The sequence below is a fragment of the Macaca mulatta genome, chromosome 3 (assembly GCF_049350105.2).
Source record: "Macaca mulatta isolate MMU2019108-1 chromosome 3, T2T-MMU8v2.0, whole genome shotgun sequence".
NCBI lineage: Eukaryota > Metazoa > Chordata > Mammalia > Primates > Cercopithecidae > Macaca > Macaca mulatta.
Window position 1 is genome coordinate 175789386 of NC_133408.1, and position 21358 is coordinate 175810743.

The following is a 21358-nucleotide window of genomic DNA, read 5'->3' on the forward strand; positions in this document are numbered from 1 at the left end:
ATTAATATGAAATTACATGGTTTTTAAAAGACTGCCACTGTTCACTCCATTTTTCCCACCTTTTTTCAATTTTTTTCTCCCTTACTCTCCTAGTTTTAAAATGAAACACAAACATATTAACAAATAAGTGGTATGCTTTTAACAGTTTCAGAATTTCTCTTCAACAGCAAAATCTTTTCATGCTCCTCTACAGTGTGGCTTGGTGGGGATTATTCACTAGACTAGTACTTCTTACAGGCCTCTATTATATAGCATTAAGTTTATTTGAATAATAAACACTACAATGAAATAGTACTCTTTATGCTATTTCTAAGTGAAATGGCCGACTCCTACACAGAATGTTTTTTAGGCCTTTCTTCAGGTGAAAAGAAACAAATAATACTCTTCCTTTGATCTGTAAGGTATGTACACATGTACACATTGCTGCATTGCTGCCACTGAGTTCCAAGGCATAGGTACATACCGTACTGTCACAAGAGATCAGTGTCCCAAAAGCTACCTAACAAACAGTAGACTAAATTAGCATATGTGTAACCACTTTGTACCACAGCATGTAAATTAAATATTGGACACTTGACAATAGAAAGCAGCAAAAGTATTAAATTTACAAAATTCTGTATAGTTGAGTCGAAGTCCCCAATAATTTCAATTACAGTTAAGTATTATTCTTAAGGAATTCAGAATTCCTTAAGACTGCAGTGTTTAATAAAAATGACAGATCCATTTGAGATGAATGTTATAATATAGTCCCTCCTTTCCTAATTCTCTCTGTCCTCCTCCCTACCCAATCCCCCAGGTTAAAAGTCCTTATTTAGGATATAACTTTGCAAAAAAGAATCACATATTACTGTACCGGGGACTGATATCAGTGTGTCAAACAATACCACAATTATAAATTACAACACAGCAATGGGTTTATATGTAAAATCTACCACTGAGGGGGCAAAGCAAACAAGGTTTAAAGCAAACATTAATACTTTATTTGGAACTTTACAATACAGAAAAACAGATAGATGGCACAACAGAAAGAAAGAAAGTCTGAAAGGACAAAGTTATAACATCAACCTGCTCTTACTTGACGTATTCTGAAATGTTAACGTCACACCAAATGAACTTTCTCTTGCTGATGTCATCCTCCCAAATGCATCAAACTTCCAATGATATAAATATGAACTCATTTTAAATAATGAGTAACTGTTATCCCATCTATACATTTACTTGCAACCTTCAACTTAGGCATTTTTTTCTTTCAAAAATGACTACTTCAGTCATTCAAATTATAGAAATTTTAGTTTTAGTTTTCAGCTGATTTACTATTAAATACACACAATTTTTCTTCTTTGGAAGGTTTAGAAGCAATTAATTACACTTAGACATTTTCTAACTGAAAATGGTGAAGTATTTTCTAAAAGCTTACTTGTGGGAAATTAAAATTTTAATAACAAAACACACGTGTTTATATAAAGACTATCAAAATTAAGAAAATCCATTTAAAACATTATGGTAGTATGTCAATTTGGAAAAAAGACTGACAACCACAAAGTACCTTCATTTATAAGATTCTAATTCATGGCTCCACAGTTGGATGGGAGGGAAAGAAGAGAGGAGAAAGGAACCAAATATAACTTTATCTTAACAAACTTTATAGCTGCTTTCTAAGTTTTATCCACATTTCATGTATTAAATAAGGGAAATAATGTATTTAGAATCCATACAACCATCTTATCTGCTGCTTGTTCTCTAACCCTTTTAACTAAACCTACCAAAGAAAACTCATCTGAGTGGCTAACACTGTAGGTGCTCAAATGGTATTTGCTGCATGAATTATGAATGAACCAGTGAAAACTGCTAACTAGCCTTCTCTTTCACTTCTGGAGTTGGAAATCAAGCCAGGGATGGGACTCACACTAGGGCTAGGAAGAAAATTCTGGAACGTTTTTGGTGAAGGGTGATCTCATGCAGCTGAAAATATTTTGCAGAATCTACTTTCAGTTTAAGACTCTAAATTAGTTCCTGTTTGTATATTACAGTAATGATTCCTCGTTTTCAGAAATCTAGGCCTCTTGCCTAAGGTTCAAATTTAGTATAAAAATTCTGTGCTTTTTCTTTTAGAGAATTTCATTCAAACTCCCTCTCTCTTCTATCTATCCACAAGCAGCTTTCCATGCCTTGCTTTTCCAGTCCAACATCTTTCAATCATAAAGATTTCTGAATAATGTTTTTGGAAATGCTGACGCCCAAAATAAGTTTTATATTATACATTTTAATTTTTTTATATCTCAAAAACTTGAGAATAAAGTGAAACTTATAGTAGACAAAGTAGTTTTACTAACTTCAATGTTATGTAGAGGTGTGCACCCTATGGCTCACGGGTCAAAGTCAGCATGCTGTTTCTGTAAATAAAGTTTTATTGGAACTCAGACAGACTCATTTGTTGACATATCATCTATGATTGCTTTTGCACAACACCAGAGATGAATAGTTATGATAGAGACTGTGTGATTGCCAAGGCCTAAAATATTTACTAGCTGCCCCTTTACAAAACATGTCTGCCAACTCTTGCTATTAAGCATTGGCCTCTCTAATCCTCCTCTGAGATCTATACAGACAATACAAACAGCAAATACATACTACAGAATTTCAGTGTATTAAGCAATGCTTTGCAAATTTTACATTTACATTATCTTTTAAAACTTGGACACAACATGAATTATTATCACAATCCCTATTTACAGATACAAAGCTGAGGTTTGATGAAATTGAATAACATGGTCAAGGTTAGTAAGTGGACAGAGCTGGGAATCAAGCCCAGGTCTACTGAAATCCAAAATGAAAGTGTAGTATCTCTTATAGAGAACTTGAAAATAATAAATAATAATAAATGTTTTCTAAGGACTTAGTTTTAGGGTCCATATGCTTTTATATTGTTCTAAGTAACGTGGTGTTAAGCATAGGTTTTAACATTTGTTTCTTAATACCAAGGTAAAAAGCACGGATGATTCTTATTTTTCACAAGGAAGCACACACAAAACTATCTTTACTTTTAGTGAGACTGTATAGTGTTAAAAATTCTTAACTGAAATTCTAAAATGATAGTCATGAGAGGTTACACGTGGAAGTTGCTGTTATACTAATACAACTGCTGTCACTACAACAGTGTGGAAAGTTGGACAAAGTTCATTGGGTTTAAAACAACAAAGAGCTTGAAAATTTAGAACTATTTCTAAGAGAGGAAATGAAAGAACATCATTTACACTAACAACATCTGTTAACATATAAAGCAGTGTATGGTAAACCAACTTTGAAAACAAAGGAAGGGATAGTTTCTGCAAATACCAATTAAATACAAATGTAACAAACTGTATCGCAGATAACAGGCAATGTGATAACTATTGAGGATACAAAGATAATTGCTATCTTCAACAAACCCACAGCATATGAGGTGAGATAAATAGGTAAAAATTAGTATAGGGTTCTTAATTTCAAGCAACAGAAACTAAATTAGACTGATTAATAGATATGTAATACATTAAAAGATATTAAAAGTAGCTCCCAGAACTGCGAGGAGGACTGAAGAACAAAACTCAGTAAATGGACAGAAAACAAGGATGCTTAAAAGCAAGAAATACAAGTGCTCCTCTACTTATGATCGGGTTACATTGAAAATGCATTTAATACACCTAAACTGCCATCAGAGCTTAGCCTAGCCCGCCTTGAATGTGCTCAGAACACTACCATTGGTCAAAAACAGCTGGCATTACAATACACAGCAGAGTACCAGTTATTTACCCTCATGATTGAGTGGCTGACTGGGAGCTGTGGCTCCCTGCACCATGAGAGTACCATAATGCATATCCCTAAGCAATGATATGATTCTGACTTTGAAAGCTTTGATTCTGAAAGATCAAAATTCAAAATCTGAAGTACAGTTTCTACTGAATATGTATCACTTTTGCATCATTGTAATGTCAAAAAAAAAAAAAAATTAAGTCTGGGACTATCTGTGAAATCAAAATCTGTCACAAGAACCACCTGGGCACAGAAGAGATGCTACAAGTGGCACATCACGACCTCTGCTGTTTTCGGAAAGTGGTGTTTTACTGTTGCCACTACATCTTTTATTGTGCCTGAGCATTTGTATCAGCTCTGGATAGATGCATCCCATTAGTCATGTTTGGGTTATGAGCTCTTTTCCTGTGTGGGCAAGAGAAAGCAATTTATTTGCCCTTTTTGGCTTTTGTTGTGGTGAGCACCAGACCTTGCCTTTGATCAAGATTCATACTATGTAAGTAGGGAACTCCTCAAGCACAGGAAGAAGCTTCAAGTGCTATGACCCCTGTCAACAGAAAAATGCCCCAATATAAGCACCGTAGCTTAAAGATCTGCAGACATTTTTTTAGGGGGCTGGAGGGGGCGGTGGAGAAGAGCTTCTGAATTCTCAAGTTTGTGAGGCACTATTTAAGTGACTAAATGGTAATAACTGATCCATATTTATAAATGTACCTTGGTTTTTTCTTAACCAGTCATTAAGACGAAACTCATTTTAGCAGTTTAAAAATTAAAGACATACCGCACAGAACAAGATTTAAGTTTATTAAGCCACTGTTTTTCAAATTCAAGTCTAATAACTTGTTAGTCAAGCCAGAAGCCCATAAGCTCTCAAATTTAAGAAACTACAACAGAACATAAACACAACAAGCAAGTTCTATATTAGATGTCACCAAGAAATGATAAATTGCACAAGCAGTCAGGGAAAGTTATGCAGAACAAAACAGACCTGAATATAAAACTTCAAGAATAAGAAGAAATTTGCCAAGCAGATGTAGTAGGACGAAAAAGAATAATTTATTAAAGGTAACATCTAGCATAAGATGACTTCATTAGGAAACACAATGGTGTAGTGGAAAACCAACCAACCAACCAACCAACCCACCCTCATCCAAGTTCAGGAAAACTGCATTTAAATTTCAATCTCAATTAGCAGTATGATACTGGTCAAGGGCTTTCACACCTAATTTTTCCTTACCTATAAAATAAGGGAGCTGGACTAGTTGCTCTGTAAGTAATCTTGCTTCTAAACAAATTTATGAGGATGCTGATTAGTAACAACAGCTAACATTTACTAGCACTTACCATATGTCAGGCACAATGGTACACAGCTTACACTTCTTATGTAGGCATTACAATCATTCCCATTTTCACCAATTGAAGAAACTCAAGCTCTGAGTGCTTAATTCACCCAGAGTGTCTAGTTAGTAAGAAGGCCAGACCTGGAAGATCTAATTCCAAAGCCAACACATTTAGCTTCTATGCTATGGTTTCACCAATAATGCAATTCCAAATCCCTAAAGGACAGCGCCATAATGAGCATCTATTGTACTATGTTTAGTGTTTACTACCTATAATTTTTTTGTTGTTGAGATGGAAGTCTTGCTATGTTGCCCGGGCTGGTCTTGAACTCCTGGGCTCAAATGATAGATCCTCCTGCCTTAGCCTCCCAAAATGTTGGGATTACAGACATGATTCATCATGCCTGGCCTACAATTTTTTTTTTATTATCTACATTTTTCAGTATTTTTCAGATACTTACTTTAGGCCTAAGTATCAAAATGCTCATTATTTTTTATATGTCAAATTGAAATCTTCCTAAAATATGTTATACATGTCTCTGACTTTGTAAATAAGGGAAAGGTAACCAACTTTAAACTTTCCGTGAAGCTCAAGGTTACACTTATACATATTAATTATTGCCTGGGGCCTCTGAAACTTTAAGGTAAATATGGCTCTTTGCCCTTCACTTTCTTGGGTCAGCTTCTTACATTTTGGTTTCTTTCCTTTCAGTAATCACAGCTCCTTTTTACAATGGTAATTTTCTGCGGACTGAAAAAAAAAAAAAAAATCAAGCTTCTAAGCTTATCAGAATTATTTAGTAAAGATATAGCTGCAAAAAAATTACTTTCAGTCATTTTTCTTATTACAAGGTGGCCTTTGATGTAATACCATAAAGTAACTTTAATTACCAACTTTGCTGTGATTTGATTATCTAAACACACTTCTGTTTCAAATCTTTGACATGGCATAGTCTCACAGTGCATGACAACCTCCTATCCTAAGATGATTCATAAAGAATTAAAAGTTAAAGTATTATGTTCCACAGATCACATGATCCCAGCATTCCAGAAAAAAAAAAATGCTTAATGCTTATTAAAAGATACAGGTTAAGTTTTAGGTAGGTTCAAATCATCCTATTTTTCTTGAGATTATGGGAAAAAAAAATTGTAACGAATCACCTGCAAAAATCCTAAAGAGAATGTGAGAGGGAGATACTAAAACATACTTTGAAACTGCACATCATTAAATCAGTTTGGTACAGATAGAAAAAGAGCAAGAAATCTGTTTATGATAAAGATGATGGTTCAAATTATTAGTAAAGAGGAACTATAATAATAAATGGTATGAGAACTGTCAAAAAAAAAAAACCCAAAAAAAACTATATACTTATTTCATGCCTTACTTCAAAATAAATAATGGAAAGGTCAAATGTCCAAAATGGAAGAAAAAATGAAGTTCCAGAAGAGCTAATTTATTTGTAATTTTACAGAGGAGAATAGGTCTTTGTAAACAGGATACAAAATCCAAGTCACAAATGAGAGAAAAAAAGTGATACATTTAACCCCACAAAAAGTAAAAGACCATTGTAGAACAAGAAAATAAATGAAGTCAAGAGACTAACTGGGAACAGTATTTGCAAAACATGATAAAAAACTGATTTCCCTAATTTATAGAGTTTATACAAACCAATAAGAAACAGTCCAACTAAAAGAAAAATAAACAAAATACATAAACAATCATTTTTCACCTATCCAAATGGCAAAATCTAAAAAGTCTGATGATGCTCAGTGCTGTTGATGGTGTGAGGGGACCATCAGTCTCATGTCTGCCAATGTGTGCCTAAGCTGATGAAACTCATGAAGAGAGTCATGCAGATACAGTCTCCAGAGTTGTCAAGGTATATGTACAAAGGTGATCACTATAATCCTGTTTAATTGCAAAGATTCACTGGAAACAAAATGTTTATCACACAGGAATAGTTAAATGAACATCCAGAAAATGGAATACTACTCACCATTTAAAAAGGGAAGAATAAATACACTTCAATGTGGAAAGCAAAGTGCAGAAGTGTTTATAGAGCTTTTTAAGTGGGAAAAACAGATAAGTAAGTAAATTTTCAATGGTTTTCTGAAATTAATTACATGGACCTGTTAAGAATGGCTGATTTGTTCACAGGCACTGGGAAGGGGAGACCTTTACCTTTCAGTCCTAACTGTGGCATTTTAAAATCCATATCTGAATTAATTTAATTTTACTTTTTAAAAGTTAGGAGTTATCTAAATAGTAAAATTTTGGCCAATTTTTGTCTTCTTTATTCTTTTCTGTTTTAAAAACACCTAATCAATTTTATATTTTAAAGAGAGGAACCACATAGGAATAATAGTCAATGGGATATTTTACTTTATTCAATACAGCTTTGCTTTTTAAAATAACAAGCACATAATATTTTCATAATTTAAATCAGCTTTAATTCATTACAATTTTAATTATCTGTGCTAATAAAAGGACAATGCTTAGAATCTCAAACCAAAACACTCTATATAGCCTCTGTACATCTGAATGAACATTTATGTTCCAATGTAAAAAAAGATCTTCCTCTATTTTATATATTTTTTAAAAAGACTAAAATCATTAATAATTAGAAAAGAATCTATACTAAAGTTTCTCTGTCTACTGAGGACACTTGTGTCTTATACAAGCTGACATATGCTTTCTGAATGGGTCACCAGCCCTTCCGTAGAAAGGGCAACACATAGTGATATATTTTTATAAGAAAGAAACTAATAATTTAAAGAAGAAGAAAAAAAGGAAGCTGCCTAAAACCAATAAATGCGAAGTAGATTGAATCAGGGCCTCTTTTAAATTGGCTATTTTATTAGGAAAGTGAAAAGTGATCTCAATAACTCTTGCAATTTCTAAAGATTAGAACTGATATCTTTCTCAGGTTCAAGAGATTCTATCCTTTCACATGGTGCACAATTGTTGCTTTTCAAGTCTATTAGAGTGTCAATGGCAGATGTAATTAGAATGGAGGCTGGAGGGAAAGGAAACCACAGAGAAAGGGAAGTTAGAGACCAGGCTTCTATTTCACAGCAAGTGAAACAGAAGTACATGTAAACAAGAGCGTACATCTATTAGACCTGCTGAAGATTATAAGGGGCTATTTATCAAGGCAACTCACAAGCACTCACCTGTAAGGGCGTTGGATCTTCAAAATCCACCACAAAGCTCACCTTTTAGTAGTCTCAATGTATAATTACCATCCTGCTGTGATTGTTTATCTTTACTATTTACTCCATATTATAGTACTCCCCTAGTTATCTGGCCTTATTGAGAAATGAAGGTCAAGGGTATGCTGAAGTAGTAACAGCATGGGGCTTTGAAACTCCTTCAGAACCCAAGGAAGTGAGTTCAAATCTCAGCTTTACCACTTAAGAACTTTATGATCTTGAGCAAGTTATTTAATCTCTGCCTCTAAAATCTCTAAAATAGGGTTAACATTGTTAATAATGCTCATGGCTTACTGTTAAGTAAATGAAATACCTGTATACTGCATCACAATCCTCAAATACATAAAATTTTATAAACACACTTTTTTCAAAGTGTTACTGGTATTATTTAAATAATTATGAATATAAATCTCAATAATTTAGTTATTTTTCTTTCTAAAAAGGCAAACAAAATTTAACCTTTTCTGGACTGTGTAGGATCACAATTAGGAACATAAATTATAAGGTAAGATTATATGTGACTATAAATACAAAAAAACATTCTGCAGGCTATCAGTCACTCTTACGGACACGTCTTGAGTGATGACAGTCTCTGATGAGAGTTTAAGTTTACAGAGATGTTTGCCTCTATGCTAATTATTTCTGAATTGTTACATTTACAATTTTTAAAATATGGTCGCCATTTTTGTCTTCATTCACAGTCAGAGCTAATTAGTTGTGCCTACTTCTTACAAGCCTCTTTCTCATTTTCTTAATTCCGAAGTGCTGTTAGCTAAAAACAACCATTTTAAAGCAAACTGATCTGGTTATAAATACACACACACACACAGAGCCTATAGATTCAGACAGTTCTGGGTTTAAATTCCAGTTATGCTACTTAATTTGTGACCCTGTCAAGTTACTTCAGTTCTCTAAGCCTCAGGTTCTTCACCCTTAAAATGAGATTATTACCTATACTGAAACACTGTGGTAAGAAGCAAATAAAAACTTAGCTAAAACATCTTGCAGAGTGCTTTCTAGTACCTGACAATGTAAGTCATCCAGTCAATGGTAATTATTATTCTGTAATTAAAGAAGTATGTTGAAATTATTGCTAAGTTAAGAATAAAATGAATTTCTTACTAGAAACATGCTTTTAATGGGTAAAATTCCTTGGCGCTATGCTGGAGACAGAAAGATGAAAAAGAATATATTATCTACCCTCCAGGAGTTCAGAGCCTAATGAAGACAGATGTAAACAAAATCACAGCAATCTGATGAGCAAAACAGTAAAAGCAGCAGCACTCTATGTGAAGTCAAAATGTTTTTCTGGAAGAGGTGATACTTACCTAGGAGGGTAAACAGGAGTTTACCAGGTTGGGGGTTAGGGACTGAGGTGAGCAGACTTGGTCAAGGAGGTTGAAAGAACACATGAAAAGATCTACAAAGAAGAAACAGGATGGTAGGATCTGGAGCAGAGTGCTTACAGAGAGGCAAGTGTAGAAAAGCAAGCCCAGATGAGATAATAGTGGTCTAGTACACCAAACCAACCAGGAGTTGGCCCTTTTAAAATAAGCAATGAGAAATCACAGAAGTATTAATATTTTAAGGGCAGTGAAGGAGACTGGCTGAAAAAGACTGCATGCTTACATTCATGTTATAAAGAGATCCCTCCACCTACACTGTGTAAACTGACCAGGAAGGGGTCAATTTTTCCTGCTTCTTTCCAGCCTGGACTATATTTTTCTTGACTATAAGAAAATAATCAAGAAAGAAAATATAGTCCAGGTTGGAAAGAAGCAGTAACTGATCTAAAGTAGTGAGAAGAAGAAAGGAGAGTGAGGAATGGATGAGGGAGACTAAGAAGGTAGTCTTGGTAACCCTCAGAAATCTAGGAAAATTTCCCAGTTTCCAGTTTGGGAAAATGGTTGGGTCATGATGCCATTAGTCAAAATGAAGACACAATAGGAATAAAAACAGTTTTTGAGAGAAAAACAGCTCAATTTGGAATTTGTCTGAACAGAGCTTATGCAGTCTGAAACTCAGGTAAGACTAGAATTAACTCCAACAGGAGAACATAAAGGCAGAAATGTAAGACAAAGTAAAAAATAATGTCACCCAAAACAAACATCCAGATCAAAAATGGGGCTATGAATATCTCTTATAGCTGCTCATGAATACCTTATTTTCTGACTTTCCCTTGTTTTCCAGTTGGACAACAGAATTTTATGAAAATGAGACGTTATTTATAATTTGCATACTACTATAAAAGTCTGAATTTTTTTTCACGTAGGTCTGCTAAATATAGATGTTTACGTTTCCCGAAAATTGTGCCCAACTTCTTTACTATCATCCTGAGACTACTAAAGTGTTTAAGACCTGAAGATGCCCAGTAAAAATGAATGAATTAACTAAATGTGGTCCTTAAGTCAGTCAAGAAGCCAAATATAGTGCTGAAAGACTTTAAAATTGCTTTAGGTATTGACTTAAAGTTATAAATGAACATTTAATGTAGTAATCTAAACTTTTCTCTAAATACTGTCTTTTCCATTTCAAAACACAATTTTCAGTGGTTTGGGAACTGTGAACTGACTTTTCTAAGTTCAAGAACTCACCTAAAACTAATGATTTAGGGATATTCACACTTCAAATTTCAAGAGAAGTCAGAAGCAGGTAGAAAAATGTAATTATTGATTTTTAAAAATACTAATTTATAAAGGAAAAAGGGGCTGGGCCCAGTGATTCACACCTGTAATCCCAGTACTTCGGGAGGCAGAGGCCAGAAGATCGCTTGAGACTAGGAGTTTGAGACCAGCTTGTGCAACAAAGTAAGATCCAATCTCTACAAAAAATAAAATTTGCGGGGTGTTGTTGTGCACACCTATGGTCCCAGCTGCTCAGGAGGCTGAGGCAGGAGGACCACTTGAGCCCAGAAGTCTGAAGTTACAGTGAGCTATGATCATGACACTGCACTCTAGCTTGGGCGACAAAGCAAAGACCCTGTCTCCAAAAAAACAAAAACAAAAAACCCTGTTTCCAAAAAAAAAAAAAAAAAAGACAGAGAGAGAAGGAGGAGTGCCATACTAAAACGCTTCTCTTACTCTTACAGGTAGATTCTTATGTTAACAATATGAGAGCTCTTCACAGGAATGTTGAGGAGAGATTTTTAAATAGCCTCTCACCCCTGAGAATGATGACTACACAGGTCTAAGTGTTTCTTCAGTATTTTCTTTGTACATGCCTACTCAGATAGATGCACGTTACAGAAACTCAAAAAGTGAGTGTTCACAAATTGGTAGATGAAAAAGGTGAGTCAATAAAGAAGCAGGGAAGACAGCTGTGGGGCAGAAGAAACTGTAATAAGGACCTGAAAGTATAAATAGGCACCATAAGGGAGCTGAGTCAGTACAAACTTCAGTGCTTGTTACTATTTCTCATTAATGAATTGAAAGATACTTTATGAAATCTTCAAAACTAAGAAAGGATAAAGCTCAATGCTCTGTACATCAGATTACATTACAGTTACAGTCATATCTTTTCAGAGTCCAACTTTCAATACTTCCTTTCGCTTTTTCTGAATGTCAACCCTCCCTCTTATGCACATTTTTTTATATTAATGAAGGACAGGCTATGGTAGTAATATAGGGAAAATAATCAAATTGAACATGATAACCTAACTTAATTATAAAACTAATTGGAAATAAATTAATCCATCTTTATTGGCACATATTTTCTTATAAACTTTTTTTGTGTAGTTGACAATTCTTTGGGCACAATTTACCTGCCTGAATGTGGACCTTGGGAATGTCCTACTAGAAATCTTCGTATGATATGCTTTCACAATTAGATCTTAGACTGAGAGAGAGTGCGTGGAGCAGGTAAAGAGTTTCAGTTTTGGAGTCAGCAGTTTAGTTCTCGCTTCACACTATACCATCTCCATAACTTTTCTTAAGTATCCTGCATCTCAGTAATCTGTAAAATGGGACCAATAATAGAACTTACTTCACAATATTCACAAGGATGACATAAAATAATGTGTCAGGAAAACACTAAATACATTGTGTTATTTTGGTAGCTGTAAGTTCAGTTAGTACTTAATCAATTTTTGTATTTCAAGTATATCAAACAACCTAGGTTCCACCATGACAGGAAACCAAAAGTCCACTCACTTCCAGAGTATTGCAGTGTCCCACCACTGGTAAGTGTACCAAATAATTTCTTCTTTTTAGCTTTTTATTGAAATAGCCAATAAGTTAAGTTTCAGTCGGCTACCAGATGAGAAGGCAGTATCTAGAAGATAGCCTGTCCTAAAACTCCACTGCAAATAACTAAGCAGGTAAGCAGTATCCAGAAAGTCTAAATTGTAACGGCATTAAATAAAGCAAAAACCATCAGCAGTTTGCCCTACACAATCCTGTAAGTTTAAAGAAACTGCTTCTGGTTACTTGCTTCCTAACACAGTCTCTGAAGCAAAAACCCAGGTCAGGTCGTATTCTTTGAAGAATTAAAATCTAGACTGGGTTCTCACACTTTTAGAAGGTGAGCAAGATGCCATCCGTGGTTGTCATAAAATTATCCTTGCTTTGGAAAATTCTTTTTAGATATCACTAAATTAAAATCACATGTTAAGTTCTCTCATAATTAGAAAGGCACAGTTTCAGGATGGAAAGGCAGACTAGCTTGGAATTTCAAGTTTCCCACTCTGCCACAATGTGGATGCAGTTTTATATTTGGGGCTGAGGTTTGACTTTGGCTTTCTTCATTATGATTTTACCCCCCAAATACACTGCCACTAAACTGCATTGCTATTTACTACATATGCAAGCATTTCAGGTGAAATCAGGGAGAAGAATGGAATAACTGAAGTTAACATGCTTGTTTAAAAACTATTCAGACATCTCAAACATTCCCAGATGCCAGCTGACAATCTTACCACTTGAAGCAAATATGCATTTGTTGTGGTGGGTGAAAGGAAAAAGGCCACACCCAAAGTTAAGACACCACAGTGAAGTGATACCCAGTTTCAGAATTTTAACTATTGCTATTTTCGGTACTCTTTTCACGGTCAATGAATTCTTTAACTTCACACCAGGCCCAGCGTTAAAAAAAAAAAAAAGTTCCACTGTTCCTAATTACTTAGATTACTTCATTTAGTAATAGGTAAGTCCAAGACGGAGAATGACCTCATTCAAAGAAAGGTTCAAACTTTGGTGTAGAAGAGGGCCAAACTCAAATGATCAGTGCGCAGAAGAAACTCTGGATGAGCCAGACACCATTCCTCCCCTCCCCCAAGAGGCCAAGAAGTCAGGTAGAGCCTGACTGTATTAACACAGCACTTACCTGACACAGAACGCTACCAAGTTACCTGGACCCTTCTTTCAGTTTAGCTCCTCCCTAGACGCCCCTCTCTCCTTGGTGCCGCCTCCACCCAGGAAGTCTCTCCCCCCCGCCCACCCCCATCCCCGCAGTCCAGCTCCCATGAGCTTCTTCAGCCACATCTCCAGCCCACCTCCGTGTTCTCGCCTACTCTTCTCATCCCCGCTTACCTTCGCCACATAGTCTTTCACCTCATCCAAGTCTCCGTTTTTCAGGGCCCACATGAACTCCTTGTCGCACATCACTGCAGCGGGGCAGGCCGGTTGGCCGGGCAGAAGATGAGGAGGCGGTGGCAGCAGCAAGCGGATGCCGCCGGGCGAGAGGGAGGCAGGGCCGCGCGAAGCCGGAGAGGAGAAGAAGAGAAGGCAGGTTAGGCTGCCAGGCGGGCGAGGCAGATGGCCGCGGCGACCGTTCGGGCGGGAGAAAGAAAGTTCTTTTGCGGCCACCGGGCCCAGCAGAGCAGGTTCCGCCTGGCCGAGGAGAGGCAGGAACCTTTACACTTCCGGTTCACTCCCCGCTAGGACCCTCCCCCAACTTCCTCTTCCTCTTCTCCTCCGCGGAACGCCCCTCTCTGGGTTCGCGGCGCGAGCGCCACTAGTGCGCATGCGCAGTATACAGGCTGCCGGGAGTCCAGAGTGGAGGAGTGGGCGGGAGTGGGAGGCTGAGTGAAGGGGACCCAGGGGAGGTCAAGACAGTGGAGTAGTGGAGGAAGAGTGAGAGTAGTTTCGATGGGGTTATGTCGCTTCTGCACCACCATTAATGGAAAAAACTTTACTTTTTAAAAAACATAATCTTGGAGGGCATCTTGCTCAGCTTCTAAAAATGTACAGTAAGAGTGTTTGATTTGAATTCCTTCCTTTTTGCCTTCCTTTCCCCTTCCCTCCCTCCCTTTCATCCTCCCTCTCTCCATTATCCAGTATTACTGGGCTGAAAACGGTGGAATAACTCTATTCCTGCCCTCCAGGAAATCTTAAACACTTAAAACTACAATGTAAATTGAGCGTGTTAACACTGTGTATAATGTTCTCTGGAGCGAAAAACTTTAGTGTGTGGCAGGGAAAAAAAAAAAAAAAATTAACTCATCTTCCTGACCAGCAAATGACGTCCAGGACTAGGAATTCAGTTTGATGCCATAAAGCGGAACAAATCAAACTGTCTAGTACAATTTGCGTTTTTTAAATTTACTGTTTTTAATGGTTTGAAACTTCAGGACTGTTCTGGTGAAGTCAGTTCTGTTCTCCTAGTGTTTAGTTGTAATGCCATACTGCACAGCTACCACCTGAATTATTCCTCACAACCCTAATGATCCAGGCATGCGCACATGAACATAGATCCAATAAAAGCTTATTGGAACTAGAAATATATATACATATATAACTTACTGTTTATATAACTCATATATAATCTATTATTTGTAACCCACAAAAACACATTAACCAAGCTACTTTATCACCATTGTCATGCAGTGTAGGGGTTCCAAACAGACTCTGGAGTCAAATTGCTTAGTTTGTGATACAGGCCCCACTTCTTGCTAATTTTGTGTCATCTTGGACAAGTTACTGAACTCCCTTCTGCTTCATTTTTCCACATGTGTAAAATGGGGATGTCAACAGTGTTTGGAAATGTTTTTTTTTCTTTGCTATCAGAATAGCAAATAGGTTTCAAATCAAAAGAAATCCCTCCAAATTTTAACAGCTATCTAGATTGTTCTTTGTTAATTTTACTCCCTGACAATTAGAAACACAAGTCCACATACCCAATAGTGATACATTTCCAGAAACAAATCTCAAAGGGGAGTTTGTTAGGCAAGTCCTAGAATCTCCATCCCTTCTCCAACACACTCCACCTGTGTGATTTCTGAGTTACATCATGCTGAGAGCTCTTGATTTATATCTTTGGCCGGGTGCAGTGGTTCATACCTGTAATCCTAGCACTTTGGGAGGACAAGGCTGGAAGATCGCTTGAAGCCAGGAGTTGGAGACCAGCCAGGGCAACAAAATGAGACACCGTCTCTACAAAACACAAAGATTAAAAAAATTAGCTGGGTACAGTGGCAGACATCTGCCTTCCCAGCTACTTGGAAAGCTGAGGTGGGAAGATTACTTGAGCTCTGGAGTTTGAGGCTGCAGTGAGCTATGATGACACCACTGCACTCCAGCCTGGGTGACAGAGCAAGATCATCTAAAAAAAAATAAAAATAAATAAAAAATAAAAAATAAACCATTAACCAGACTTTTCCTATGTGATCTATTCTTATATATAACTTCTTACTCATTTGGATTTCTCAAACTTAACATGTCCAGAATAGGATCTGGTCTCCTGTACATGTTAAACCTAGTTGTCCCCCACCCATCACTGTAAATGGCGCTGCCAGCCACCCTATCACTAAAACCAGAAACAGGGGAGTCATAATTGCTCTTCCCATTCTCAACTTTTCTCTTATTCAATCCATCAGTAAATCTTTCAAAAATATGTCTTAAATGTGTTCATTTCTTGCCATCTTCACTATTACTACTCCCTGTACCCTCACATATCCCCCACCCCTGCCACTGTCATCTGTGTCTACACTGCTATGATATTTTGCTGTGATAGCCTCCCAGTTGGTGTCCTATTTTCACTCATCCTTTTCTAGAGAATTCCCCACATTGGGAGTTACTCTTTTAAAACTTAAACATGCACTTGTTGTCCTAAGATCTTTCAAAGACTTCCTATTGCAGGTAGGTTAAAATCCTAACTACTTGATATGGTCTTCAGGGCCTTCTATGCACTGACTGCTGATGGTAGTTGATAGTATCTCCTATCTCATGACACTCCCTTGCCACCCCCATTGTTTCTTTGATTTTGAAATACCTTGTCTTCTGTCAGTTTCAAGCTAAACCAAGCTCATTCCACCCTAAGGCCTTTATGCTTCTTGTTTCTTCTCTGGTATGTCCTTCGTCTAAGTCTTGTTCATTCCGTCTGACTTTTGAGGTTTCAATGCAAACCTTCAGAGAGACCTCCCAGACCACCTACTTTAAATAGGTCCCTCAATTATATAGCCCAGCTTTTCCCCCATTTACAGCACATATCACAAGTATTTTAGTTATCTTTTTTGTTTACCTATTTTGGTAAGTATTCATGGTGTTAAACAAATAATTCCTTTGTCTGCCATTCTGGGCTCAAGAGAGAATTGCTCTTCCTGGCTTGCAGTTGAATAATATCATGTAACTAATTTTGGCCTATTAGTTATGAGCAGACGTGAAATGAGTCACTTCCAGGCTTGTCATTGTAAGACCCTTCAGAACTCTTTCCTTCTACTACAGCAACTAGCAACATGCAAGATACTGGCTACACAGTTCGTTTGGGTTCCTGTGTAGCTACAATGAGCAGAGCTCCCTCACCATCCCATAATGGATATATACGATGAATATGAATTTAACTTTTATTGTTTTCTGCCATTTAAATTGTGGTGTTTATTACTAGAGGAACACTGAACCAATCTTGACTAACAGAAATTAGTGTCAGAATGGGGATGTTACTAGAACAAAACCTTTAAATAAATGGCATTGGCTCAGTGTCTGGGGAGTACACAGCAAAGGAAGTGATAGGAGAAACTGTAAAGATGGTGATTCATATTCGCAGGAGTGAAACCTTTGGCAAAACTCCTGTGATAATATGGGGAAGCTCTAGTAGTTCTGGAGGAAAAGGCCAGGAAATGGAAAGTTGGTGGCATGTATCAGTAACTATTGACTATATAAAATACAGTTACTGGTGGAGGGTGTCCAGGTTCTTGGCATTGTGAACAAAGAATTGGACAAAATGCATAAAGCAAGGAAAGAATGAAGCAACAAAAGCAGAGGTTTATTGAAAATGAAAGCACACTACGTGGGGTACGAACGGGCTGCAGAAAGCGGCTCAAGGACCCCATTACAGAATTTTCTGGGGTTTAAATACCCTCTAGAGGTTTCCCATTGGTTACTTGGTGTACACCCTGTGCAAATGAAGTATTGACCTACAATCAGTCTGATTGGTTGCAGGAGGGGACCAATCAGAGACTGAAGCAAAGTTACAGTTACACCCTATGCAAATGTCTAATTGGTTGCAGAAAATGACGAATCAGAGGCTGAAGTGAAGTTACAAAGTTATACTCCTATGCAAAGGAAGACTTGGCCTGTGATCAGCCTGATTGGTTGCAGGAGGGGATCAATCAGAGGTACTTATAATTTTTTTTATCAGCCACCCGGAAAAGATGGAGGTTGCAAAGGGAGTAGCCTCGAGTCCTTTCGTTACTTGGGCGTGGGAAGTTGGGGTTTCCCTTTTGATTTAGTTTTACGAAGTCAGTGTGAATCAGCCTTAGATAATTAAAAAAGATTTAATTAATCTCCCTGCCTCCAGACCCTATTTTCCTGCCTCAATACTACAGGAAACGATGAGTTCAGAAAATAATTGTCCAGCTTGCAGTTAGGAATGAAAGTGATTATAGGGCGCTATAAACTTGGAGACATGCACGTTTAGAAGATGCAAGTGATTCTCATTATTATTCATTAAAAAACAAAACTGAGATAAGCAACAAAGGCTGATTAGAACTCAACCTCTTGGCAAGGATCAAATTACGGGTGTGATAGTCACACATGTGACTAAAACCTCCATACAGATTAAAGTGGTACCCCAGAATCTTTTCAGTTGAACAACATGGCACAGGTCTTCCCATGACAGAGCTTGATAGATTCAAGGTACCTACAAGAATGAAGTAAAAGAGAAAGTTGTGATTTACTACAATGGAGACACACAATCAAGGTATGTAGAGCTAGCTTGAATCAAATATGGAAGAAGCTGGCTAAATTTTTGAGAGACATGCCAAAATAGCTATCAGTCAAGACTAAAGGAAATTGTAAATAGACTCCAAGTGGGAGTGGGTATTCAACCTTCTGTGGACAGGGAGTTGTCTGAGAAAGCTGCTCAGACTCTAAGGAGAACACATTTTCCAGTGCTCACTTAAGATAAGGACAAGGAGTCCTAGTATAGTGGCTCACACCTGTAATCCCAGCATTTTGGGAGGTCGAGCAGGTGAATCACGAGGTCAGGAGTTTGAGACCAGCCTGGCCAACATAGTGAAACCCCGTCTTTACTAAAAATACAAAAAATTAGCCAGGCGTGGTGGCAGGTGCCTGTAAAATCTCAACTACTGGGGAGGCTGAGGCAAGAGAATTGCTTGAACCTGGGAGGTGGAAGTTGCAGTGAGGTGACATTGTGCCACCGCACTCCAGCCCAGGTGACAGTGCAAGAATCCGTCTCTAAAAAAAAAAAAGATAAGGACAGGGATAATGTGGTGTAAACCCAAAAGTATCTGAGACAGGTCCTCAATCAATTTAGGAGTTTAGAGAGAAAGAAAACAACGAACAAACAAAAAGTGGAAACAGTTTTGGAAAACTGACATAGGCCATATTACTCTGAAGTCCACACATCAGTAGGCAGGTTAAGGACATACCTGGAACAAATGAACATGGAATCGCAGAAACAGTCTGTGGTCTGTGCCTTTCTTCAAAGATGATTTTGAGGGTTTCATTATTTAAAGGGGAAAGGTGGGCTGGAGGAGAGAAAGGGAGGGTATGATAATCCACATGTTGCAAGAGAAAAGGAGCAGATAGAGAAATAGTCAATTGTGTATTTGTCTCATACTCAGTAAACCAGCATATTTTACATAAGTGAACATAGAGAAGCTACCTGTGGAGATATAACCTTTTATCTGTTGCTATCTTCTTAGGAACAAAAAGGAAAGTCAGCTTTTTGCATGACTCAGCTTTCAGCTTAATTTTTTTTTCTTTTAGTATAGTGAATTGGAGTTGTTTTTATTTTCCTTTCACATTTCGCTGCCCTTTTCTTTTTAAAATCTTTTGGAGAAAGCATTTTAGAAGAAAATGAATCTCTGGTTTTGTCTAGGACAGTTTATGCCTAGACAGACAGTTCCCACATTGTTAGGAAAGCTCATTTTTAGCAGGTTGTAAGGTCTCACATCCCACAAAGAAAAAAAATGGGAGAGGAAGAGAGAAAGAAAACAGCAAACAAACAAAAAGCGAAAACAGTTTTGGAAAACTGACATAGGCCATATTACTCTGACGTCCACACATCAGTAGGCAGGTATAAAAGTGGTTTATGTAAATAAATAGGTTGCTGTTATTTTCTTGCAAAATTTAAGTTGTCCAGCTTCAGTTTGCACGGCTTTAAGAAGAGCACAGCTTAATTCCTAGTGATTTCAATCAGGAAAAATGGACAAAAAAGGAAAAAAAGGAGGGGAAAAAATTGAAAAGATTATTTTGGAGACTTGTAGTCAGGAAAAATTTTAGAATTCAGGCTAAATTGTGGAAAATAATAAAAATCAGAAACATTAGGCAAGACTAGAATCTAATAACAGGTGTACTATAGTTTAGTTTGAAATGTAATTTTTCTATCTCCAAAAGTTCAAATTTTATTAAAGACAAAATCATAGTAGGACCAATTTATGTTTAAAATAAGTTTTAGTTCTACTATATTTGGCTTGATTATTTGCATAAAGTGCAGCAAGAATAATCCTTTGCCGTGTAGGTTCTCTCTTTCTCTTTATAAAATTGGCTTTGTTGGAAGCTTTTCATAAGGAATCTAAGATTTGAGCTTTTTAAAGCCTTGAGCCCAGCTAAGGATTTACTGTGCCTGCAGACACCTGTGTGAATTGGGTGAATTCCTCTTTTTTCAAGGTCCCAAGAAAACTTGAGTTTCCTGGGCCTGTCAGAAAGTGACACTTTACTTACCACAGGTCAGGACTCTGCAAATAACAATGTATGATCCCAAATTTTCCAAGGGGCTTTTATTGGCTTTATAGGTCAGCCTCATTTTCTCAAGGCAGTCTGAAAATGTCATTACAGTCAAAGTCTTGATAAAATCACCAGTGTCTCCAATTATGTCCTGTTATAAAAGAAAATAGATTCTTATTGAATTTATGCAAAGAACTACATTGTCATAAACTAAGGATATTCACCAAATAGTTTCCAAGTTTTGAAGCAATTGCAATGGAATTGTTTTGAATTTTTCTTATTGGAGTATACTTTACTCAATTGTTAAAAGCTGTAAACAGCTAAAAGAAGAGAAAATTTTCTTAACTCTAGAAAACAAAACTGAAAGAATCAGCAAGTGTTTTAGACAAAAAGCCATAAAAGAGTATTTCAGTCTTCTGTTAGTTTAGTTCATGCAATTAATTCCTGTTCTGCTCGATATTGGGTGTTTTAGACAAAAAGCCATAAAAGAGTATTTCAGCCTTCTGTTAGTTTAGTTCATGCAATTAATTCCTGTTCTGCTCGATATTGGATCAGCAATCCTCTTGAATACATCAGCTCTCCATGAGAGTCCTGGGACTTTTCTTTCTCTTTATTCCAATGCTATATTTTCTAAAGATATTAAAAACCTATATTTAAGAGTACTCCTCAGAGTTCTATAGTTGATTATAAACCGCCCTGTAAAAGGATGAAGTAAAACAATCATGGATGACAAAAGTCTTAGAACAGCCATGGGTAAAGATACAAATGACAAGGAAATTTGGTTACTTCTCTGGCATACAACAGTTTTACATAGCAATTATAATTATCACTGATAGCATATACTAAGACATATCAGAACCTCAGCAATCTCATACAATTTTGGAACACATGCTA

General features: G+C 36.9%; 1 protein-coding gene and 2 long non-coding RNA genes across 7 annotated transcripts in view; 1 reads left to right on the forward strand and 2 right to left on the reverse strand.

Moving 5' to 3' along the window:
* Positions 1-14250, reverse strand: part of MTPN (myotrophin) — a 49410-nt gene extending 35160 nt beyond the window's left edge. For 3 of the 4 annotated variants that reach the window (XR_013414658.1, XR_013414659.1, XR_013414660.1), the window contains exon 1: positions 13868-14199. Coding sequence is in view for 1 of the 4 variants with exons in the window: in NM_001260744.1 (NP_001247673.1) it covers positions 13868-13939 (72 nt within the window). In the remaining 3 variants the exon portion in view is untranslated. 4 annotated transcript variants of the gene reach the window in all.
* A 3292-nt stretch (positions 14251-17542) lies between these two features.
* Positions 17543-21358, forward strand: part of LOC144339984 (uncharacterized) — a 257588-nt gene continuing 253772 nt past the window's right edge. For both annotated transcript variants that reach the window (XR_013415633.1, XR_013415634.1), the window contains exon 1: positions 17543-17889. This is a non-coding gene — a long non-coding RNA (uncharacterized LOC144339984). The remainder of the gene's footprint in view (positions 17890-21358) is intronic.
* Positions 17881-20751, reverse strand: LOC144339983 (uncharacterized). Its single transcript, XR_013415632.1, has 3 exons — positions 20462-20751; positions 19165-19263; positions 17881-18413 (listed from the first exon to the last, which is right to left on the reverse strand). It is a non-coding gene; the product is annotated as an uncharacterized LOC144339983 (long non-coding RNA).